Raw genomic sequence first — 22,942 nt, 5'->3', positions numbered from 1 at the left:
CTAAACGCAACTGCCAAAAGTGCGTACGCCATATTGTTTACATTTAGAGATTTTTTTGCATGATGAATTTTTATTAAATTATCCATTTTACAATTCTTAAAAATGGATAATTATGTGTTTAGGAGCAGTAGTGAATTAAAACCTAACTTGGAATTGGTTACGCAGATTTGTCGATGTTGTTTATCGACAGAACGGCGTATGGAAGATGTAACTCGATTCAGTTCACATTTTATGGAGTTGGCGGGTATAAATGTAAGTATTAGTCATTTATTTCATTACAAAACTGTGCTTTTATACACTACGCATTATTATTTGCTAATTTATTTGGTATTTTCTTCTTACTTTCAACAATAAATACCGAAATAATACAATTGCAAAATTTGTACTTAATGTCATTTCTAGAACTTTTAAAATTATTTATTTGGAAAAGACACAGGATAGGTTTACAGACGTTCTTGTTGTTATTCATATTATACTTCGTTCACGTGTTACCTTACTAATAAACTATAGAAGTTTTATACAGACTTTGCTACCCCTTTTTAGCCCCTTAGGGGTTGAATTTCGCAAAATCCCGTCTTAGTGACGACCTACGTGTTTAAAGGAAGCACCATGCAAAATGTGGGACTCCTAGCACTTGTAGTGTCTCTACTACAAATAATTTCATTTCCAACCTTCCTCCCCAGGTTTTAGAATCAGACGGTCTCCCGCAGTGGGTCTGCTACGAGTGTGCCACGCTGCTGCGGAAGGCACTCCGGATACGGCAGAAGATGCTCAAAGCACACAATCTGTTGTACGAGTACCTCACCCGATGTGCTCCGGTAAGATAATAAAAAAAAAAAATTGAAATTGAATTATATAAATTGATTTGATTTAAGCAGCCATTATTATCAATCTGTTCCATATACCAGGTTATTCGAATCTGTTACTAATACTAGGTTAAGCATTCTGTTACTAACGTAATCCATCTAATGAGGGGGCCTGTCCTGCACGTCCCTAAAACACCAAGTCATTTTTTTTTTTTTCAATTTTTTTTTGAGGCTTGAGCCACTTGGTGGTTATGCCAGCCTCATAGTTTAGAGTGTTTAATGATGATCAAATCATCACTTCACAAAAGAACACCATTACAGCACACCATGCTGTTCAGGGATTGTTATTCCTAAGAGACACAGTACAGTATTTATATTTATACTCATCTTTACTTGAGTATATTTCAATTTTTTTATTTTTTTTTAATTCTTATAATTCGTAAGCACGCGGCGCGGTGTCATGCAGACCCGGCTGGTCTTCTTATAACATACATACTGCAATGTGCCCTCACTCAACGACTCCACTCACATCATGGCGCTACCTGCGTGCAACTTCACGTGTGTCGTCGGTGGTTCCATCTGACTGTCTCCGACACAATAACAAAATTAAAAAAAAAATCAAAAATATTTATTTTTCAAAATTGGCTTACTAAGTTAGCGCTTTTTGAACGTCAAAAAATTAAATTATATATTATGTAACTAGCTGTAAAACTACTACCACATCGGAATCTGTAACGCTGAGGGAAAGACGTGGCCAGAAAACCTCCCAGCACAGGGCCCTAGTCCTACTGTTTTATGTTTTCCTTTCTTTTCTTTTTTTTTTAACATTCTGTTGGAGATTCTAACAGATACTTCCTGATAAACTATACTAGGGTATCAATTGTAGTTGCGTTAAGACTTCATAGAGCATGTTCTGGATTGTTCCAGTTCCCCATAGACGCCCAGGACCCGGAGCTGGCTAAGTACGCCAGCCCCCACTTATGCGCCACGCCCACACTCACCTGCGACAATGGGAAACCAAAGCTGGGATACCATAAGCTATTACAGGTAAAACTGACTGCAACTTTGAATCTAGATATATACAGGTGTTAGTGACATCGTAACGAATACTAATTCTCGTAATAGGGATGATTCAGACCATGATTCTGAGTTGATATCAAGTGGAATTTTCCGTCGCAAAGGTAATTAATAAAACACTAACATTTTCATGAATTTTCCAACAGGAACTTCCACTTAATATCAACTCAGAATTACGGTCTGAATCGTCCCCCTCAGTATTTACAATATTACGATGTCATTAACCTGTATTAGTAAGGTGTTTGTTTTATTTTTTACGAAATGGCAACACAGGGAGAGATGACGTCAGCTGGGCTAACCTTGAAATGTTAGCTGTCACTTTTGAGCATAACAGTAGGCTCTGCACGGCAACCGCGCCGCGCGCGGCGCGAATTATATCGAAGCCTTCGACCAATAGCCGTTTGACGTCCATCTACGTAGATAGCATTCGTATCATTTATTGGTCCAAGCGCTCGATATAATTCGCGCGGCGCGGTTGTCATGCAGACCCGGCTGAAAATCTGGTTCCTGATATGATTGTGTCACAATTTTATCACAAAACTAGTGTTTCCCGATAAATGACTGTGTACTGATTATTTTCTAAGCCCTTAAATAATTTAAATATCAATACATACATAAACTCAAGCCTATTTCCCACCGGGGTAAGCAGAGACTATAGAATTCCATTTGTTTCGATCCTGACACACTTCTCTTGCTTCCTCCACATTCATCAATCGCAAAATAAATATCAATATTTTATTTTTTATGTATGTGTGTATATTAATGTGTGTATATTCTAATCTAGACAGCCTCCGTGGTCTAGTGGTTAGAGCGTTAGGCTCACGATCTGGAGGTCCGGGTTCGATTCCCGATGGGGACATTGTCGAAATCACTTTGTGAGACTGTCCTTTGTCTGGTAAGGACTTTTCAGGCTTAAAAACACCTCCACCAACCCGCAGTGGAGCAGCGTGGTGGAGTATGCTCCATACCCCCTCCGGTTGATTGAGGGGAGGCCTGTGCCCATCAGTGGGACGTATATAGGCTGTTTATGTTATGTTAATAACGAGACTCCCGATATTTCGACACTGAGTCATCCCGTGATCATGGCACTTGCAACAGTGTCGAAATATCGGGAGTCTCATATCCCCATTTAAACGCGGTAAGAACCCGTTATTATGTGCTTTGATTATGATAATAACCGCGTAAACTTAAAACAATGCGACGATTTGTGTTTTTGTCGTTGTAAGGTTTTTTTTTAATTCCAGCACAAGAAACAAAGTCTGAAGTCTGCGCTGGAGCTGCTGGGTCTACCGGCGATCAGCAAACATGAGGAGTCGGAGGGAGTGAAAGAGGAGACTGGCTTCTCAGACTACGAGGACAACATCACCTTGGAGGAGTATCGGTACGGTCATGAGAAATATAATGTACCCACTTTAGGACTCTGTCACACTAACATATTTGACATTTAGTGAGACTTACAGTTCTATTTGTCAAAAAAGTTAATGTGACATGGTACCAAAGTGTATACATATTAATGCTCGTGACTGTACGACCATAATAATATTGGTGATAATCATGTACACACAGCTTCCATGCTCTAGTGGTTAGAGCGTTAGGCTCACAATCTGGAGGTCTGGGTTCGATTCCCGGTGCGCAGATCCCCGGTGGCGCAGCGGTTAACGCGCTCGGTCTGCGATTGTTGAAGTTAAGCAACTTTCGCAAAGGCCGGTCATAGGATGGGTGACCACAAAAAAACAAGTTTTCATCTCGAGCTCCTCTGTGCTTCGGAAGGCACGTTAAGCCGTTGGTCCCGGCTGCATTAGCAGTCGTTAATAACCACCAATCCGCACTGGGCCCGCGTGATGGTTTAAGGCCCAATCTCCCTATCCATCCATAGGGAAGGCCCGTGCCCCAGCAGTGGGGACGTTAATGGGCTGATGATTATGATAAGGAGTAAAGACATTTAAAATATCCAGTGTTGTTTTTATATCCCACATATATGTATGTATGTTATTTCTACTACCACAGAACGAACGTAACAAAACTGACAGAAGAAGACGTGAAGATAACAGAAGATGACCTGGCGCAGCTTCTAGACGTAACGGAGAGCTTGGAAGAAGAGAGTGAGAAGAAGAAGAAGAAGGCCAAGCGGAGAGAGGACAGGCGGGAGAAAGAGGAGAGAGGGAAACGGAAGAAGATTAGGTATTAACATCTTGAAAGCCTTGCTTCCGAAACATTGTTCGTTTATTTACAGTTCACTTTATATTAAATCTCTTATTTCGGAGTGCCTCATGGCAAAGGCCTCCTCCAATCCTTTCCAATGATGGCGATCACGCGCCGCTCTTGTCCAGAAAGGGCCCGCAGTCATCCTGATCTCATCGTCCCATCTCCTTTTCGGTCTACCCCTTTTTCTGGCACCGTCTCGTGGATACCACTGGGTGATTGTCTGGCTCCACTTCTCCACTTTGGATCTTAGCATATGTCCGGTCCATCTCCATTTCTGCTGGTCTATTCTAGTTAGAACGTCAGTTAGTTTAGTTTTTGTCCTAATTTTTTCACTTTGTATCTTGTCCTTGAGTTTTAGACGAAGCATGCTTCTTTCCATCCGTCTTTGACACTTTGCTAGTTTTTCCCTATGCTGTTTGTTTAGGGCCCAAGTTTCGCATCCATATGTCAGACATGGTAGTATACAAGAGTTGAAGACCTTTCTTTTTACTCCTAGCCATAACTTTGGACTTTTCATTACCTCCTTCAAAGACCAGTACTTCTTCCACCCATTGGCAATTCTTTTGTCTATTTCTTTGCTGGTCTGGTCCTCGAAGGATATAATTTGTCCCAAGTAGATGTACTCGTCTACGAATTCCAGGGTTCTGCCATCTACTTTGATTTCGGATTTGAGATTGTTGGTCATCAACTTCGTTTTGGAGGCGTTCATAGATAGGCCCATCTTCCTGCTCTCGTTTGCTAGTGTTTGACACATTTCTTCGAGCTTGGATGGGTTTTCTTCAAACAAGACTAGATCGTCCGCAAACCTGAGATGGTTAAGTGTGGCTCCATTTATCTTTAGTCCGTAATCATCCCATTTCAGTCTTCTGAATATACTTTCCAGTACTGCTGAGAACAGTTTTGGTGACATTGGATCGCCTTGCCTTACGCCTTTCTTTATGGGGAATTCATCCGCAAGTGTTTCCAGTTGAATCCTGGCTCTACTGCTTTCGTATATGTTTTTAATTAGTTTGATGTAGGTTGGGTGCACACCTTGCTGCTCCAAGCTACACCATATAGCTTCGTGTTTTAAGCTATCAAAGGCTTTCGAGTAGTCTATGAATGCCATATACAATGTCTTGTTGTATTCGTTGTACTTCTCTATCACCTGTTTGACTGTGTGAATTTGGTCAATTGTTGAAAAATTTTTCCTGAATCCGGCTTGTTCCTTCGGCTGATTCTCATCCAGCGTGCCTGATATTCTTTCTAGAATAACTTTTCCGAATACTTTATACACATTTGACATTAGACTTATTGGCCTATAATTTCCAATATCTGCCTTGTCGCCTTTTTTGAACAGTAGTATGATATGCGATTTGCCCCACTGCAAAGGCGTCGTTTCTGTCATGAGGACTCCATTGAAAATATCTGTTAGAATTGGAGTTAACTCTTCCATTGTACCTCTTATCAGTTCGTTGCATATTTTGTCAGGTCCTGGTGCCTTCTCCAGTTTTTGGCTTTTTATAGCTCTTTCGATTTCAGTTTCGAGAAAAACAGGGACTTCTTCCGGCTTTGTTTGGAGGATAGTTGGAGAGTCTGATAAATTATTGTTGTTGTCTGCTTTGTATAGGTTTCGGAAGTAGTTGGTAGCTATAGCCTTGATGTCACTTCTTTTTGTTGCCTCTATTTGTCCTTTCTTTATTTTCGGTATCCATTCCTTTTCGACTTCTCGTAGTTCTTTTAAGGCCTTTTTTGTTCCTCCTGTTGCTAAGATATGTTTCTCTATCGTCTGAATTCTATGCTTTGTACGGTCTTTTCTGATGTTTGTTCTTATTTCCTTGCTGATATCTGATATAGCTTTGTTCTTTTCTTTTGTTGCCAGTTCCAGGTTTCCCCGAAGTTGTTTCCTTTTTTCGATTAGCATGAGTGTTTCTACTGTGAGACAGCTTCCTTTCCTTTTAGAGTTGTTGCTGTTCCTAGATGTAAGTATCTGTTCAAGTCTGTTATACTTGTCTATCGGGTCTACTGCCTCTTCATTGCGCAGGGCATTCAACAGGTCTGAGATAGGCTCTTCTGTTTCCTTTTGAGGTGGTCCGTTAGGCTGGTTTGGACTGTAGATTATCTTTTGCCTGGGTGTTCTAGGCGGGTAAGCTCTCAGAGCACTCCGAACCATGCGATGATTTGTGTTGAAATTGAGATTTTGTATTACACCTGTGTCCGTGAAAGCTGACGGATAGTTTGTAGTAATGTAGTCTATCTCGTTCTTGTATGTGCCATCCGGAGAAATCCATGTCCATTTTGATTTATTTTGTTTCTTAAATATGCTGTTAAGTGCCGTCAGCTTATTTTCAAACATAAATTCAACCATCCTTTCGCCATTTGGACTCCTCTTTCCGTGCCCGTATTTTCCTAGGACAAACTCGTCCTTGTTCTGCTTCTGTCCCACTTGTGCGTTGAAATCTCCCATTACTACTATATGTTCATTTGCATATTTTTCCACTACTTCAGAGAGCCTATTGTAGAAGTTTTCTGTTTCTTTTATTTCTGCTAGTTCTGTTGGTGCATAGATTTGAATTATGACCCATTTCTTTTTAAAATTTGGCATGTTAAGTATAATTACAGCTATCCTCTCTGATATTCCTATAAATTCCTGAATGCAGTTCTTTAAAGTTGATTTCACTAGGAATCCGACTCCCTTGTGCCCAGGTGTCTCACCATAGTGATATAGGATGTATGTTTGTCTGTCTTCGATGCCTTCACCCAATCTTCTCATCTCGCTTATGCCTAAAATATTCCATTTCAGTTTTTCCAGGGCTATTTCCAACTCCTGTAGACTTTCAGCTGTTCTTAGTGTTCTGGTGTTCCACGTACATATGTTTAACACGTTGCCTTTTCCATTCCCTGGGGTTATGTTGTTCTTCCGGATTGGAGGGTTTTGGTCTGTCGTCCCACGGTGACCAGCCGGCTTGGGACCTAATTTTTTATTTGTCTTTAGTTTTTTGGAATAATTTCATGGTGTTTCCCCCCCCGATTTGGCATCCGTGTCGTGACGCATTCCTTTATCTTTGCCATTTGTGTAATATTATCATCTTTTCCTGGTGATGGGGCTTCTTTACGCTTTTGTGATTTTCGTTGATTGTCTTCCTTTACCACGAGCTTGTTGTATTTGATAAAGGCATTTTTTCCTTTGCTTCTCTCTTCTAAAAGTAGCGGGATTAGTGCTTTTCTTTCCTCCAAAATCTGTTTCGGGTAGTCCTCGGTAATATAAGCTTCTGTTTTTGAGGTTATTTTTCTCTTGTTTCTTAATATTTCTTGTTTTTTACGAAATGATGTAAAACGAACCAAAATAGGGCTTGTTTGAGCAATACCCAGTTTTCTGGTGAAGTCTATGTCACTGTCTTGAAGTTGTATTCCCATTTCTTGGTTTACGACTTTCAAAATGTATGATGCATTTTCTTCTTTTGGGTTCCCGAACTTGTGAAATATTAGGTTATTAGCACGTTTTCTCGTGTCTTCTTTGATCAGCTTTCCTTCGAGGTAATCTATTCTCTCTTCTAGTGTCGTGATTTGTTGCTCATGCTGAGTTTGTTTTTCTCGTATATCGCTTAGCTCACAGTTTAGTTGCTCGAAAATATTTCGAGTTATTTGTTCTCCTTGCTTTTCCATTTCAACTTTGATGCCTTGAAATATTTTCGCTAATGCGGTCTCTGACAGATCCATTTTATTTTTGCGTGTAATGGAACGCAGCGAATTTGTCTAGTATTGGCAACACTGAATGTTGGTCTTATGACAGTTGCTAATATGACCTTTGTACTATGTATTAGCTATGGTTATTTGTGTGTATGATTTCACTTGGTATTTCGTCCTGTTTTTTCACTCTAATCCACTTTTAAAACCACACTCCACAATGATATTTCTTGTCTCCGGTCCTTGTACCACACTTTTGTTGCTTGTTTTGTCCCGATGGAACGGTATTTGCACTGATTTTTATTAAAATACTGGGGCCGCACTTAGACGCGTGTATACTTGACAGATGCCAAACCGGAAAAAAAAAAAAAAAAAAAATATATTAACATACATACATACATAAACTCACGCCTATTTCCCACCGGGGTAACCCACCACCTTCCCATGGTCCTACCAATCTTTCGGTCATACGGACCGAGGACCGAATCATGGGCGATGCGAGTGGTACTTGCTTGGGGCTCTTTCCCACCCGCACTTCTTGACACCCTACAAATTTTATGTCCTGTCCCCTGGACTTCCCTTCTCCCCTTTCTGGGGCGGGACACCACGCCACGGCTTCGTCGCCGACCTTTTGCCACTCCCTGTCTATGCCTCCTCCAGCAATCTCCTCTGACGGTACCAAGTGTGCGCGAATTCCCGGAATCGTGCGAAGTTCACCTCGGAAGATACAAGTTGCGCGAAATAGACCGGTCCTGCTTCCGTCCTCTCCAGGTGGTCAAACAAAGTGCCCCGTTCTGAATCGTACAGACGACAATCCCACAAAACGTGATCCCGGTACTCCTCAGCCTCCCCACACGGACACACCCCGTCCTCGGCCAGCCCCAGATCCCTTAGCCGGCCCCTGGACGTGCCGTGGCCCGTCAGGAGTTGCGACGTCTGGTGATCCCACCGGGGTAAGCAGAGACTATTGAATTCCATTTGCTTCGATCCTGACACACTTCTCTTGCTTCCTCCACATTCATCAATCGCTTCATACACGCACGCCGGTTCAGAGTAGATCGTATTAGGTATTAACAATCTTCTTCTTCTGTCGTGTGGGTTGTGAGATGGAGTACCAACCCCATCAACCCTGGTGTCAGGGTTACTATTGAGCCACCAAAGGCCCCTGACATGGCTCATGTAACGACTACTTACTTACATGAGTAAGTAGTAACCGGGACCAACGGCTTAACGTGCCTTCCGAAGCACGGATCATCTTACTGTATTAACAATAATAATAAAACACTTTATTGCACACAAATATACAAAACATTAACAGGATATTACATTTATAGGACTGTTCAGTACTATAAAAAAAAAAAAATTTCAGGCGATGCCCATAAAAAAGTTACACACAGACAACATAATTACATTACACACGTACAAGAAAAACACACCAATTAAGAAAAACAAACAATTAAAAGGCCATGTGGATCGCATTCCAGTGCCTCCAAAAAGGGCAATCTGCCTTATCTGATAATGGCTTGGCTATGGCTTGTCTATAATTAATGCATTGAAAAAAATGTCTACAGCCTAAAAAAAAGAAAAGTAAGTAAGTTTACAGGATTTAGAAACTTATTCTAAAGTGGGCAAAGGCGGCGTTATCGCTAAGAGCGATCTCTTCCAGCTGCAGTGTAGCGTGCAAATAAGTAAAAGAAAATAATAGACACATTTTATACACACATACACAATCATATAAAATATTAGTTTATATATACCAGACAATGATTTAGCCAAGAAAAAAATGGTGAAGTTTAGTTTTGAATATAGCCAATGACTTCGAATGCCTGATATCAGAAGGCAAATCATTCCACAAGTGCGTGGACTTCACGGTAAAAGAATCTCTGTAGTATCCAGACCTATTAGGTATTATGATTATTATTATGTATGTCGTTTTCATATCTCGGGACTATGGAGTCCCCAACCATCAACCCAACGGCCTACATGGTCCAGTGGTTTAACGTTGGGCTCACGATCCGGAGGCCCCGGGTTCGAATCCCGGTGGGGACATATCACAAAAATCACTTTGTGATCCCTAGTTTGGTTAGGACATTACAGGCTTATCACCTGACTGTCCGAAAGTAAGATAACCCGTGCTTCGGAAGGCACGTTAAGCAGTTTGTCCCGGTTACTACTTCCTGATGTAAGTATGTAGTCGTTACATGAGCCATGTCAGGCGCCTTTGGCGGCTCAATAGTAGCCCTGACACCAGGGTTGATGAGGTTGCTAATTCACCTCACAACCCACACGATAGACGAAGAAGATGGAGTCCCGGACCTTTGGAAGGCGTGCGTGGGGCCGAAGCCAACACGTAGAGGCTCCTTAAGATAATTCAATCTAATTGTGGTGTGATACCGACTGCCCCAACTGCTGGAATTCTATAGTCTCTGCTTACCCCGGTGGGAAATAGGCGTGAGTTTATGTATGTATGTATGACACCAACCGCCGCGGTAGTTGGTAGAACGCTTGCATACTTTGAGGTCGCAGGTTCGAATCCAGCACAGGCCTAAACCAATGATTGTCGAATGTTTTCGAATTCACGTTTGGATCGTAAATGATTATCACGTGCTCAGCGGTGAAGGAAAACATCGTGAGGAAACCCACATTCCCGAGAAGTGCATTTTCGGTGGTATGTGACCTAACCTGCGGGTTGGAAGTTCAGACAGGCAGTCGCTTCTGTAAAAAACCGGACCTGTCAAATCTTCAGGTTAGGTAAGCGGACTCTGAGAAACGGGATAATGCTAGGGAGATGATGATATTAGTTAATATTAATTAATGTTTTCAGCGAAGACTGTCCAAACCCAGAGAACCCAGAGGAGGAACCAAAGACATCAGTCCGCAAACCCATAGAACTGGACCCCACTAAGATCAGAGTGGTTACACTCAACCCTGAGGAGCAGGTCAGGCAGAGAGAGGTAATGGCAGTAACCAACTTGAAATGTCTGGTATTGAATGTGTTCCTCTAGTTATCAAATAACTTGTAATGTATACCCTCATTGATTTAAAAGATATATTGCTGTTGCAGTTTCTTGACATTTCTTCTCCTCAGCGATAACATTTTGCGAAATGACGTAAATTCAAAAATGTTACATTGACCTTCAACAAGTTTATCCATGATAATTACTAGAGTTTGCTCCCGGGAATTCTCGGTACTGAAAATACCGAGAATTCCCGGGAAATGCAAAAATCTTTAGTACCGGGAAATCTAAACTATGTCCCGGTAATTCCCGGTACTGTACAAACACTTATACTGCCACGAAATTTTAATTTTTAAAACCGCGCGTGAGGCGCGCTAACGCACGCAACCAAGATAGAAGTACGTGCACGAGTCGTACGTACTCTAGAGTAATCGGTAATATTCGGCAGTTTTCGGTTAGCTCGCTGGCATCTTCTGGCCGCTCGGCCCGTTCCGCCATGCCAGTGCCGCCCCAATCTTGGTACAGCAACGATGTAGTAAGTGTTTTGTTTAAAAGTAATAGACTGGTGAGTACTTTAATATACCCTTGTTTATTTATCGTGAACTAGGTAGTTTGTTTTGTATTGTAGGTTATATTTTGTGCATAATAAATAACCTTATGCTTTGAATCATTCAATAAAATAAACACAGTGTGTTCACGGCTAGTTTCCTTTGGCTTTTGCATTGTTTCTTGTTATTTTTTAATGTTTTTTTTTTTTTAATTAAGATGGGTTTGCTCTTGACTTCGTTCTTCTACAAGAAGAAGAGGTCGACGTTGGAACGAGCTTACCCAGAAAATGCCTATTCACCCGTGATTTAAAGGACCCCAGGTTATAAGAGTCAGGAAACACCGACGCCGGCAGCCCATTCCATTCCTTGGCTGTGCGCATTATGAAGGATGAAGCGAAGCGCTTGGTGCGGATTAGTGGTATGTCAACCAAGTAAGGATGGTAACCCGCCGTACGTCTGGATGTCCTCAGATGGAATGGACTTGGTGGAATGAGCCGATGGAGCTCCTGTGCACACTCCCCGAAGTACAATCTGTAAAAAACCGACAGACAGGCGACTTTACGGCGGTGGTCTAGGCTATGCAGTTTGGCTTCCACCAGCTTCCTGTCGCCGATCAACCTCTTAGCACGTCGCTCAACAGAATCCAACGCAGCAAGTTGGTACTTAGCTGAGCCATCCCAAAGGTGAGAACAGTACTCCATGCAAGAACGGACTTGTGCTTTATATAAGGTCAAAAGTTGTCCAGGTGAGAAGTACTGCTTAACCCTATTTAGGATGCCCAGTTTTTTGGCTGCAGTTTGAGCTTTGGATTCAATGGTGGTTCCAAAGTTGAGGCGAGACGTCAGCTCCATTCCAAGAAGCTCAAGACGGTCGGTGATCGGTACAGATGCACCTCGGAAAGTAGGAGTCCTGTTGAACGGACTCTTCTTAGCGGTGAACAGACACGCCTGTGTTTTTGAAGAGTTGAACGTTACCAGATTTTTGTCTCCCCATTGGGACACATGCTTCAGAATCTCATCCGTTCGTTCCACCAAATCCTCTCGAAGAGATCGAACTACTTCCGCGGTAGCTGCAGCACCGGACACATACCTCTCTAAGACAGTACTGTCATCAGCGTACCCAACAATGCCTGACATAAGCAAGTCATTGATGTGCAACAGGAAGAGAGTCGCAGAGAGGACAGACCCCTGAGGAACCCCGGCATCAATAGCGATAAGGTCAGAAGAGCCGCCGTCAATGACTACTCTTATCGATCGCTCACTCAGGAAGTCTGATATCCAGGTGCTGAAGCCAGCGGGAATGCCGTATGCTGGAAGCTTACTTAACAAGCCAGCGTGCCATACCCAGTCGAAGGCCTTTGAGATGTCCAAGGACACAGCCAGGGCCTCGCCGTGTTTCTCGATGGCCTCGCCCCAGTAGTGCGTGACGTACACTAGAAGATCACCGGTTGAACGACCTCTGCGAAAACCGTATTGGTGATCACAAAGCAGATCGTTTGTCTCTAGGTACGTCAGCAGTTTACTGTTTAGGACTCTCTCCATCACTTTGCAAATGATGGAAGTAATGGCGATCGGTCTATAGTTGGCCGGGTCGGCACGGCTACCCTTCTTAGGCACCGGTTGTACGTTAGCAAGCTTCCAGGATTTAGGCACAGTTCTTTGTTCGAGAGAAAGGCGATACAGGCGTGTCAGGACAGCAGAATGTAGAAGTAATGTGTGCGTGATCTCAATTACCAAATTTAAAGCTAAGTATATTTAGTATTTACTAGTAAGTATATTTAGTAGTAAGTTGATTAAATATTTTAAAAAGCGTTTTGGTGTTTAATTTCGTCATACTCATAAAATAATTACGAATTTAATTTTTTTTCAGTAGGTACCGAAGTTTCGAAACTTCCCGGTAATTCCCGGTACTGGATAGGCTCCAGTACCGGGAATTCGAAAATCCAGTTCAGTTCCGGTACTGCAAACCCTAATAATTACGTTGAATGAATGATTCTGATTTCTGAAAGATTAAAGATTACCAAAGTGATACGGCGCGGGGCGGAAGGCAAAAGGGAAACCGCTGCCCTATTTTTCCATAAAAATGTAGCGTGGATAATGCTACACCGACAAGACCGTGGCTCTCAAATGAGGGCCTTTCCAGGCTACGTTCTACAAAAACTATATAGATGACGTTGTACAGTTTAAACGTGATAATCACCTATTTTCTCATCACTCGGGCACATAATTGGGTCGTGTACTAGGTTCAAGATAAATTATGATCTTCTGTTTACTAAATAAAGACTCATCTAAAACTAACGAAATACATTTTCTTTTTTCTATTTAACTTGTTTATGAATTTTAAATAATAAAAACGTAATAATAAGTCCGACATTTTATTGCGCTTTTCTATGACGTCACAGAGTGCTTTTTCATACAAATTCCATAGTAATTTCGTGTTTTGACGTTTAGTAAAAAGTTACTGATTTGACTAGTTGGAAACTAGCCTATTATTCCAAAATACAATGTAATGGCAGAAGCATATATAAAAATGTAGCTATATATAATACAATAATTGTTGTTTAGGTTAGCCATGAGCCATGTTAGAGGCCTTTGGCGGCTCAATAGTAACCCTGACACCAGGGTTGATGAGGTTGGTAATTCACCTCGCAACCCACACGATAGATGATGAGATGATGATTGTTGGTTAATGTCCAATTACCGTAGATAACGGGCTCACGATCCGGAGGTCCCGTGTTCCAATCCCGGTGGGGACATACCACAAAAATTGCAGTCTAATCAACTGATTGTCCGAAAGTAAGATGATCCGTGCTCCGGAAGGCACGTTTAGCCGTTGGTCCGTTGGTGTAAGTTAGTAGTCGTTACATGAGTCATTTTAGGGGCCTTTATGCACAATGTCATTACTTATTAGAAATATAATGTTTCATCCTTCTGTTTTCGCTTTGAGCTTCTAATTTTGCAAGTTTTTACCACGCACTGTTGTGTTGCCAGTTCGGCGCCTAATCGCGCACTGAGGTAAAGTACTGTCAACGTCGCTATATTAACAGTAACTTTGTGTCCCACTATTTGAGCGCTGATGTTCAATCTACGGTAGTAGTTAGTCTATGTTTTATGTTAAAACACATAATAACGGGTTCTTACCGCGTTTAAAATGGGGATATGAGACTCCCGTCCCGTGTGTCGAAATATCGGGAGTCTCATATCCCCATTTTAAACGCGGTAAGAACCCGTTATTACGTGTTTTAATTATGATAATAACCGCGTAAACTTAAAACACCGTATGTTTTATGTTGTTAATAGGAGGAGAGTAAAGCGAGTCTGAAGTTCCCGTTCCAATGCCAGCTCTGCTTCAAGGGGTTCAACTTCGAAGCCAAGCTCCAGAATCACATGAGCAAACACAGCCCGGTTAGTATATTTTTTTAAAATTATTAGTACAGGCTGATCCGTGCTCCGGAAGGCACGTTAAGCCGTTGGTCCCGATTACCTACTGTAGCGGACCCAACTAGTTGGCCACCTAGTTCCGCTCACATGCAACAGATGGCGCCACATTCAATAATACAGTAATAATGCAGTCTTCAAGCGGTCGTGAAACGCGGTATCGAAGTTTACACAGCAAGACGCATATATACAACTTCCAACACAACACTGTTGGATCGTCGATCCCTAGTCACACTATCAACTGGTGGCTAGCGGGGTACTATGCTCAGTTCGGTACCCCGAAAACATCCTTTGGCGGCAGCACACCCTCGCCGCCAAACCTACCGATGTAAGTTAGTAATCGTTACAAAGTGATGTAATCCTATTTTTACCGACTTCAAAAAAGGAGGAGGTTCTCAATTCGACCGTATATTTTTTTGCTCGTTCCAGTCCCGCGGGCAATTCGAATGCAAGCTCTGCTACATGTACCTGCCTACCCCGTACAGCTACAGCGTGCATTCCCTCATACACACACGCAGATACGAGTGCCTCAAGTGCGGACGACGGATGATCGACCGCACCTCCATATTGGACCACTATAGGTGATGTATTATTGAATTAAAATCAGACTAGATGGCCCTTATGTTAATATACTCACCCTCACCCCTCACTCACCCTTACCCCTCACTCACCCCCACCACTCACTCACCCTAACCCCTCACTCATTCTTACTCCTCACTCATTCTCACCCCTCACTCATTCTCACCACTCACTCACTCTCACCCCTAACTCACCCTCAACCCTCACTCACCCTCACGACTCACTCATCGTCACCCCTCACTCATTCTCACCACTCACTCACCCTCACCCCTAACTCACCCTCAACCCTCACTCACCCTCACCTCTCACTCATTCTCACCACTCACTCACCCTTAACCCTCACCCCTAACTCACCCTCAACCCTCACTCACCCTCACCCCTCACTCACCCCCACCCCTCACTCATTCTCACCACTCACTCACCCTTAACCCTCACTTACCCTCACAACTCACTCATCGTCACCCCTCACTCACCCTTACCTGTCACTCACCCTCACCCCTCACTCACCCTCACCCCTCACTCATTCTCACGCACGCACACGGAAAAGTACATTGCTTCAACCATCAGTACCATTAAAATAATGCTGTTGAATAATAATAACACTCACCTTATATTTTCCTCTCAGGACGCAGCATGAAGGCTTGCTCACAATGTATACCTGTCATCTATGCGGAAAGGTTTCCAAGTAAGTATTTTGATAATAATAAACGATTTACCTAAATGATAATAATGTCTAGTATTAGATGTGTGCCTCTAGTTATTAAATAACTTGTAATGTATACCCTCATTGGTTTAAAATTGACGTGTATTCTATAAATTTTATGCCTGTCTATTACCCGTCCCTTTCTTTTTCAACGGATAAGAAAATGACGGGTATAACATAATTGTAATATTTAAGTACATATATGTAATGTTGCACGCCCGATTGGGTTGAATTGTACCTAAGAACTGTATTTTTTCTTTTTTATAAATGTAACTATGACATCTTTTTGCAATAAATCTCTTTTGATTTTGAATAAATGATTCTGACTTCTGTTTGCACCCCCCTAGCAACAGCAAGACCCACCGCGGCCACATGCGGAACCACCATTCGGGGGAGCGGCCCTCCTGCGACCAGTGCGGGAAGAGCTTTGTCAATAAGGACTCATTGGCCGAACACATACAGTGAGTAATTTATATTGTATTGAATTACCGCCCTACCAATAGAAAGAAATTATAGTATTTATCAACCAAGCACTTGCACAAACATGCGCACAAACTATCAAACTCTTGCACAAATTCATGCATAACTTGTAGCACAAGCACTTGCACAAACATACGCACAAATGTATGCACAAGCTCTATCGAACTCTTGCACAAATTCATGCACGAACTGTAGCACAAGCACTTGCACAAACATACGCACAAATGTATGCACAAGCTCTATCGAACTCTTACACAAATTCATGCACGAACTGTAGCACAAGCACTTGCATAAACACACGCACAAATACATATATGCACAAGCTCTATCAAACTCTTGCACAAATTCAGATCTATTATAAACTATTGCAGTAACATATGCACAAATGTATGCCCAAGCTCTATCAAACTCTTGCACAAATTCAGCTCTATCATAAACTATTGCAGTAACATACGCACAAATGTATGCACAAGCTCTATCAAACTCTTGCACAAATTCAGCTCTATCATAAACTATTGCAGAAACATACGCATAAACGTATGCACAAGCTTCATCAATCTCTTGCACAAATTCATGCACGACCTCTAGCACACACACATGCACAAATTAAATGAATTCCCCCCAATGCCCCCAGGATCCACCAGGGCATCAAGAACTACGAGTGCGGCACGTGCGGGAAGCGGTTCCGAACGCGCACCCAGATCAAGCACCACCAGCTCAAGCACAGCGACTCCAGGGAGTTCTACTGCGTCGAGTGTGACGCCAGGTAACGTTGGACGGAACCTCGACTTTTTTTTTCGTTTACGCGGCAAACTACAAAGAAGAATAATAGTCATCTCCCTAGGATTATCCTGCTTCACAGGGTCCGCTTTTTACAGATTACAGGTCCGGTTTTTTACAGAAGCGACTGCCTGTCTGACCTTCCAACCTGAAGGGAAAACCCAAGGGTTAGGTCACATCTGATCCGGACGGGAATTGAACCCGCAGCTCTTGTCAAGCCGGGACAACCTAACTAGGTTTTTTCCCTACAAAAAGGATAGTTATCCTTTGGAATTTTGTATGTGTGTGTGTTAATTTTTCAATTTGTTGCAGGTTCAAATCGGCACATAGTTTAAGACAACACCTACAGAAGAGTTTAAAACATAAGGATAAACAAAGTTTAAAGTAAGTAACATGTTGGAATAACTTTTAAAGAGATAAATAGATAAAAAGTGATAATGATTTTTATTGTGCATAAATTTAGGTACAGTTATAGATAATAGTTGCAGTTGTACTTGCAAATTACGTCTCACTAAACTTTAAAAGTTTCTAAATTTCCTTCTGGAGAGTAAAAAATAAACATTCAAACAGCCACTCTTCATCATCACTAACTTAAGAGCCACGCTCTTGTCGGTGCAGCATTTTCCATGCTACTTTTTTTAGGGAAAAATAGGGCAGTGGTTTCCCTCTTGCCTTCCACCGGGGTTTGAAGCCAGGACATCCGGATGGTGAGCCAAACGCTCAACCACTGGACCACGGAGGTCGTCAAAAACAAGTTAGAACAATTTTCTGTTCAGATACGAATGTCCCCGATGCGACAAGCGCTTCGACACGGCGACCCGGCTGCAGCACCACGTGGGCATCCAGCACGAGGGGCTCCGCCCCCACCGCTGCGGGCACTGCCCCGCGTCGCTCGCCACGCACAGCTCGCTGCTCAAACACGTGAGCACCGTGCACCGGGGGCACAGGCCCGCCAAGAGGCACGTGTGCGACGCCTGCGGGAAGGCTTTCAGGGTGAGTTGGGGGCAATGGCCGAGCCCACCAATGGGTAACACGCTACGGCTGCAGGAGCAGCACACATCCACACACACGCACGCACACACAGAGACACAAATCAATGATCCGTGCTCCGTATAGTTATTGTTAAACATAGGTATAATCATAATCATTTATTTTGGTAATAAAAAGAAATACATGTCAAAAAATTCTTATCTTATTCAGCCTATTCCAATGAAAATTAAAAAAAAAACGTTTTCATTAAAAATTAAAAAATAAACTAACACAATTCAACAAAATCATTATCACAATCAAAGAGAATATAAATCACTTTAAAATAAAATATAAATAAAAAATAAAACCGTTTAAAAAAGGAATACATATTTTTTTGAATGTTAAAATAACGCGCGCTCCTTGCCGTGTCAGGGCAAGAGCGTGCTGACGAACCACGTGCGCACGCACACGGGCGAGAAGCCCTTCGAGTGCGGCGAGTGCGGCCGCAAGTTCACGCAGCGCACCGCCATGCGCACGCACGTCAAGCTGGTGCACCTCAAGATACGCAGGAGCGCCAAGGTAAGCTGTCGCAAAACATGTACGTCGACTTATCATGGTCAACATCTAACGAATCATTTGGTTAAGTTCTACCTGTGGGGTGTTTGGAAGGTAACCGTCTTTATCATCGCGCTATATCTGTTTAGGGGTGGGTAGGGAACTTTTAAGCACGTCCAGGGCAGTTCTGTGGTGGGTGTTGTGATATTAACTCAGAATAATGAGCTGAATCATCTCTATCAGTATTCGTTACGATGTCACTTACACCCCGTACAAGTATATACAGGTAGCCATACAAGTGGCTATGGGTATTAGTGACTTATGTGGCGGACCCAACTAGTTGGCCACCTAGTTCCGCTCACATGCAACAGATGGCGCCTCATTCAATAATGCAGTCTTCAAGCGGTCGTGAAACGCGGTATCGAAGTTTACACGGCAAGATGCATATATACAACTTCCAACATAACCCCGTTGGATCGTCGATCCCTAGTCACACTACCAACGTCATCGAAAATGTCGGACTTATTATTACGTTATTCTTGATAAAACGTCATTTAAGTTGAACAGAAAAAAATCTAATGTCGACACGGAAAATTCCACTTGATATCAACTCAGAATCATGGTCTGAATCATCCCCCTCAGTATCAGTATTCGTTACGGTGTCTAACACCCTGTATAAACTTAAAAATTAAAACCACGTGTCATCCACAGATAAAACCGGAAGTGCCGCTTGAGGTCCGCGAGCCTCCCAAGCTGGACATGTTCCCGAAGGAAGAGGCGCCGCTCGTGTTCGACGCGTGGACCCGCCAGCCTATGACCACCTGTGATGTCTACTTCACCCAGCCTTAGTAGAAAGGTGACCTCCGTGGTCCAGTGGTTGAGCGTTGTGCTCACGATCCGGAGGTCCCGGGTTCGATTCCCGGTGGGGACATATCACAAAAATCACTTTGTGATCCCTAGTTTGTTTAGGGCATTACAGGCTGATCACCTGATTGTCCGAATGCTGATCCGTGCTTCGGAAGGCACGTTAAGCCGTTGGTCCCGGTTACTACTTACTGATGTAAGTGAGTAATCGTTACATGAGCCATGTCAGGGGCCTTTGGCGGCTCAATAACCCTGACACCAGGGTTGATGGGGTTGGTAATCCACCTCACAACCCACACGATAGAAGTAGAAAGGTCTGAATTGGGATGAAGAAAGGGACTCCCACCGCAAGATGAACTAAGTACCCACAGCTCACCGAGCTTTGTTAGACCAACGTGATAGGTGAGCCGTATCGCCGTCTATAATGGTCGAGAAAACTGTGTTAGCGAAAACTGCACTTGAGATAAATGGTGCAAGTCCGGTACCGGGGTTCGAACCGGCGCTCCCCGATTGTGAAGCCAGGTGTACCACAGTGACCTCACCAACCTTAGTTATTAACTTGAGGGGTTAAAAAGGTAACTTCTAAAAAAGCAACATTGCAAAGTAAATGCGCAATGTCAATAAATATCAAATAGCAACATTGCTTTCTTAGATGAATGAGGATAAAAACTACCTATTTCTCCCATCAGGTGTCGCTACTGTTGAGTGTTCTTAAATTTTGACAGTTCCCCATACAATTTGAGTAAAGAAACATAATTGTTTAGGTTATATTTTTACACTATAACCTTTTGCACATCGTGTTACTGCAAAATCATAGTGTTATGTTTATTCCCTAAAGATCAGATTCAGATTCTTTATTTGCATTGAACATAGGTACATAAAATTGGTGTTACAGGTTATCTCTGTGTTCCACCTACAGATAGGTATACAAATATTTAAATAAAAAAACTTAGAAAATTTTATTTACTTAATAATAATGGTCAAGCCAACTGTGTTAGTGACAACTGCACTTAAGACAAATTAATAACTCACTGGTGCAAGTCCGGTACCGGGGTTCGAACCCAAATAGACTGACTTAACAGCACTGCCATGAAAAACGACTTTTAAGTTCCTATTTGTTTTTTTTTCACAAAACACAAATGAAATTATTTAATTTTAAGTGCATGACTGTAAGTTACAAAGAGTGAAAATCAAATAAATACTTTATGAACAAGAGAAAATGTTTTATTTATTTTTAATAGTTCTTATTCTATTTATAAATTATAATAATTCAAGTTTCGAATGGAATTTCGTAGATTTACATTTCTTTGTACATAATTTACAGGTTTTGGCGGGAAACATTACTCGCAAATTATATTTCCCGCCAAAGAAACAAATATTAACTTTTCTTTAGAAGTAGGTATAGAGTTTAGAACCCTATCGCATTAACATATTTGACTTTTTTTAGCAAGACAGATGCAGATTTCCACAAACCCTTTTTATATACCTGTCATTTTCTTATCTGTCGTAAACAAAGTCCAAATATTAGAATAGACGGAGTGTATTTAAGACGAAAGAAGAAATACTGTCCTGTGACGTCATCAGTAAAAGCGGTCAAACGTCGTACTCATTGCTAATTAATTCACAAAAATTCGAAAATAAATCGAAAAGTAAAATGAGATTGATTGACTGACTTGTATTTCTAGATTAGCATTTTATAATTAACCTTAGACCCAGTCAAATACCCTATTATACAGAAGGGGAAAAAAGTATTTTTTTATTTATTTAGGAACTATATTTTATCACTTAATTATCTTTTAAACACACTGCCAACGTGGCAGTAATTTTAAATGTATATGTGTGTTGTGGTTTGTCCGAAAAATAAAAGTTTTTATTCCTTATTATTATTTATCGATATTTAGATTATTTAGGGGTAAATAATCGATTAATTGGCAACACCATCAACAACTTCCTTTAGCGGCAGCACACCCTCGCCGCCGTATAAATATACTTAACATTGATAACTATAGTAAACATTAAACATTTATGATTTATCGCAGCATTTGGCAAACAACGAATTATAATACTTATCAAGTAATAGAGTGAGATATTGAAAATAACTACAATATAATTATAACGCATAATAACGGGTTCTTACTTTAAAGCAGGGATATGAGACTCCCGATATTTCGACACTGTTGCAAGTGCCATGATCACGGGTGACAGTCATATCCCTGCTTTAAACGTAAGAACCCGTTAATGGTGCTAATTCCTGTAAACACCAGCTAATTTTATTTTAAGTTATATCTGTCATTTTCTTATCCGCCGAAAAGGAAAGGGACCGGTAATCGACAAGCATAAAATTTATGGAACACATGTCAATTTTAAGCACAAATCTAAAACAACCGTCTAAAAATTTTACACTGGCCAATAACCCGACAGAATTATGTTGACAGCACACGTCAAACGGTTTGCATACCAGCGAGATACCTTTTTGATTCGCCCGGGTCATCCATTCATTTACTCATTATTCCTAAAATAAAGAGCTGTCAATCAGCCGTCCCTTTCCTTTTCGGTGGATAAGAAAATGACAGGTATAACTTAAAGTAAAATTAGGAGGTGTCTGCAGGAATCGGGGCCATTATGTGTTTTAATTATGATAATAACCTCGTAAACTTAAAACAAAACTACAATATAGTTAATATCACCTACAAATCATCTTTAGTGTTTCCTATCCCGTTGTACACAGGGTCCGCTTACCTAACCTGTGGATTTGGCAGTGTGTCTACATTCAGCGGGATCCCCTGTCTGAGAGATATAAGAGTGATGCAGAGAATTAGATCTGGATTTGTTCTACTGAATTATGCTGAAAACAGAATTTGTTCCGTTAAAAAAACGGAAATACAAAGTTTTCTAACCGACCTCCAGCCAGCAGGATATTTACCAAAGTTAAGTCTGATGAACTATGAAGTGATATTAACCTTTAGATCTGTATTTATTCTGCTGAAGTAAGGACGGCAGAAGTATTTTTTTTGTTTCGTTGATCAGAATAAATACAGATCTAAAAGTTTAATATCACTTCATAGTTCATCAGACTTAACTTCGGTACATATCCCGCTGGCTGGAGGTCGGTTAGAAAACTTTGTATTTCCGTTTTTTTAACGGAACAAATTCTATTTTCAGCATAATTCAGTAGAACAAATCCAGATCTAATTCTCTGCATCACTCTTATATCTCCCAGACAGGGGATCTCGCTGAGTGTAGACAAACGATTTGGCAGGTCCGGTTTTTTACAGAAGCGACTGACCTTCCAACCCGCGAAGGGAAAACCAGCCCA

The 22,942-nt window shown here is 41.8% G+C and overlaps 1 protein-coding gene and 1 long non-coding RNA gene across 3 annotated transcripts in view; one reads left to right on the top strand and one right to left on the bottom strand.

Moving 5' to 3' along the window:
• The first annotated feature begins 20 nt into the window (after positions 1 to 20).
• On the top strand, positions 21 to 20,520 carry LOC126379431 (zinc finger protein 77-like). The gene is made up of 15 exons (XM_050028187.1): positions 21 to 252; positions 684 to 818; positions 1,734 to 1,853; positions 3,128 to 3,264; positions 3,891 to 4,064; positions 10,579 to 10,708; positions 14,559 to 14,663; positions 15,126 to 15,277; positions 15,901 to 15,960; positions 16,326 to 16,439; positions 17,093 to 17,224; positions 17,551 to 17,622; positions 18,015 to 18,231; positions 18,640 to 18,786; positions 19,474 to 20,520. The coding sequence occupies exons 1-15, from the start codon at positions 103 to 105 to the stop codon at positions 19,609 to 19,611; spliced, it is 1,983 nt and encodes a 660-aa protein (XP_049884144.1). The 5' UTR covers positions 21 to 102; the 3' UTR covers positions 19,612 to 20,520.
• Positions 20,521 to 20,825: 305 nt separating this feature from the next.
• Positions 20,826 to 22,942, bottom strand: part of LOC126379659 (uncharacterized) — a 150,018-nt gene continuing 147,901 nt past the window's right edge. For both annotated transcript variants that reach the window (XR_007568372.1, XR_007568373.1), the window contains exon 2: positions 20,826 to 22,272. This is a non-coding gene — a long non-coding RNA (uncharacterized LOC126379659). The remainder of the gene's footprint in view (positions 22,273 to 22,942) is intronic.

The sequence above is a fragment of the Pectinophora gossypiella genome, chromosome 29, assembly GCF_024362695.1.
Source record: "Pectinophora gossypiella chromosome 29, ilPecGoss1.1, whole genome shotgun sequence".
In the NCBI taxonomy this organism is placed as follows: domain Eukaryota; kingdom Metazoa; phylum Arthropoda; class Insecta; order Lepidoptera; family Gelechiidae; genus Pectinophora; species Pectinophora gossypiella.
The sequence above is the reverse complement of the archived record's forward strand: the minus strand, read 5'-3'. Positions and strand labels throughout refer to the sequence as shown.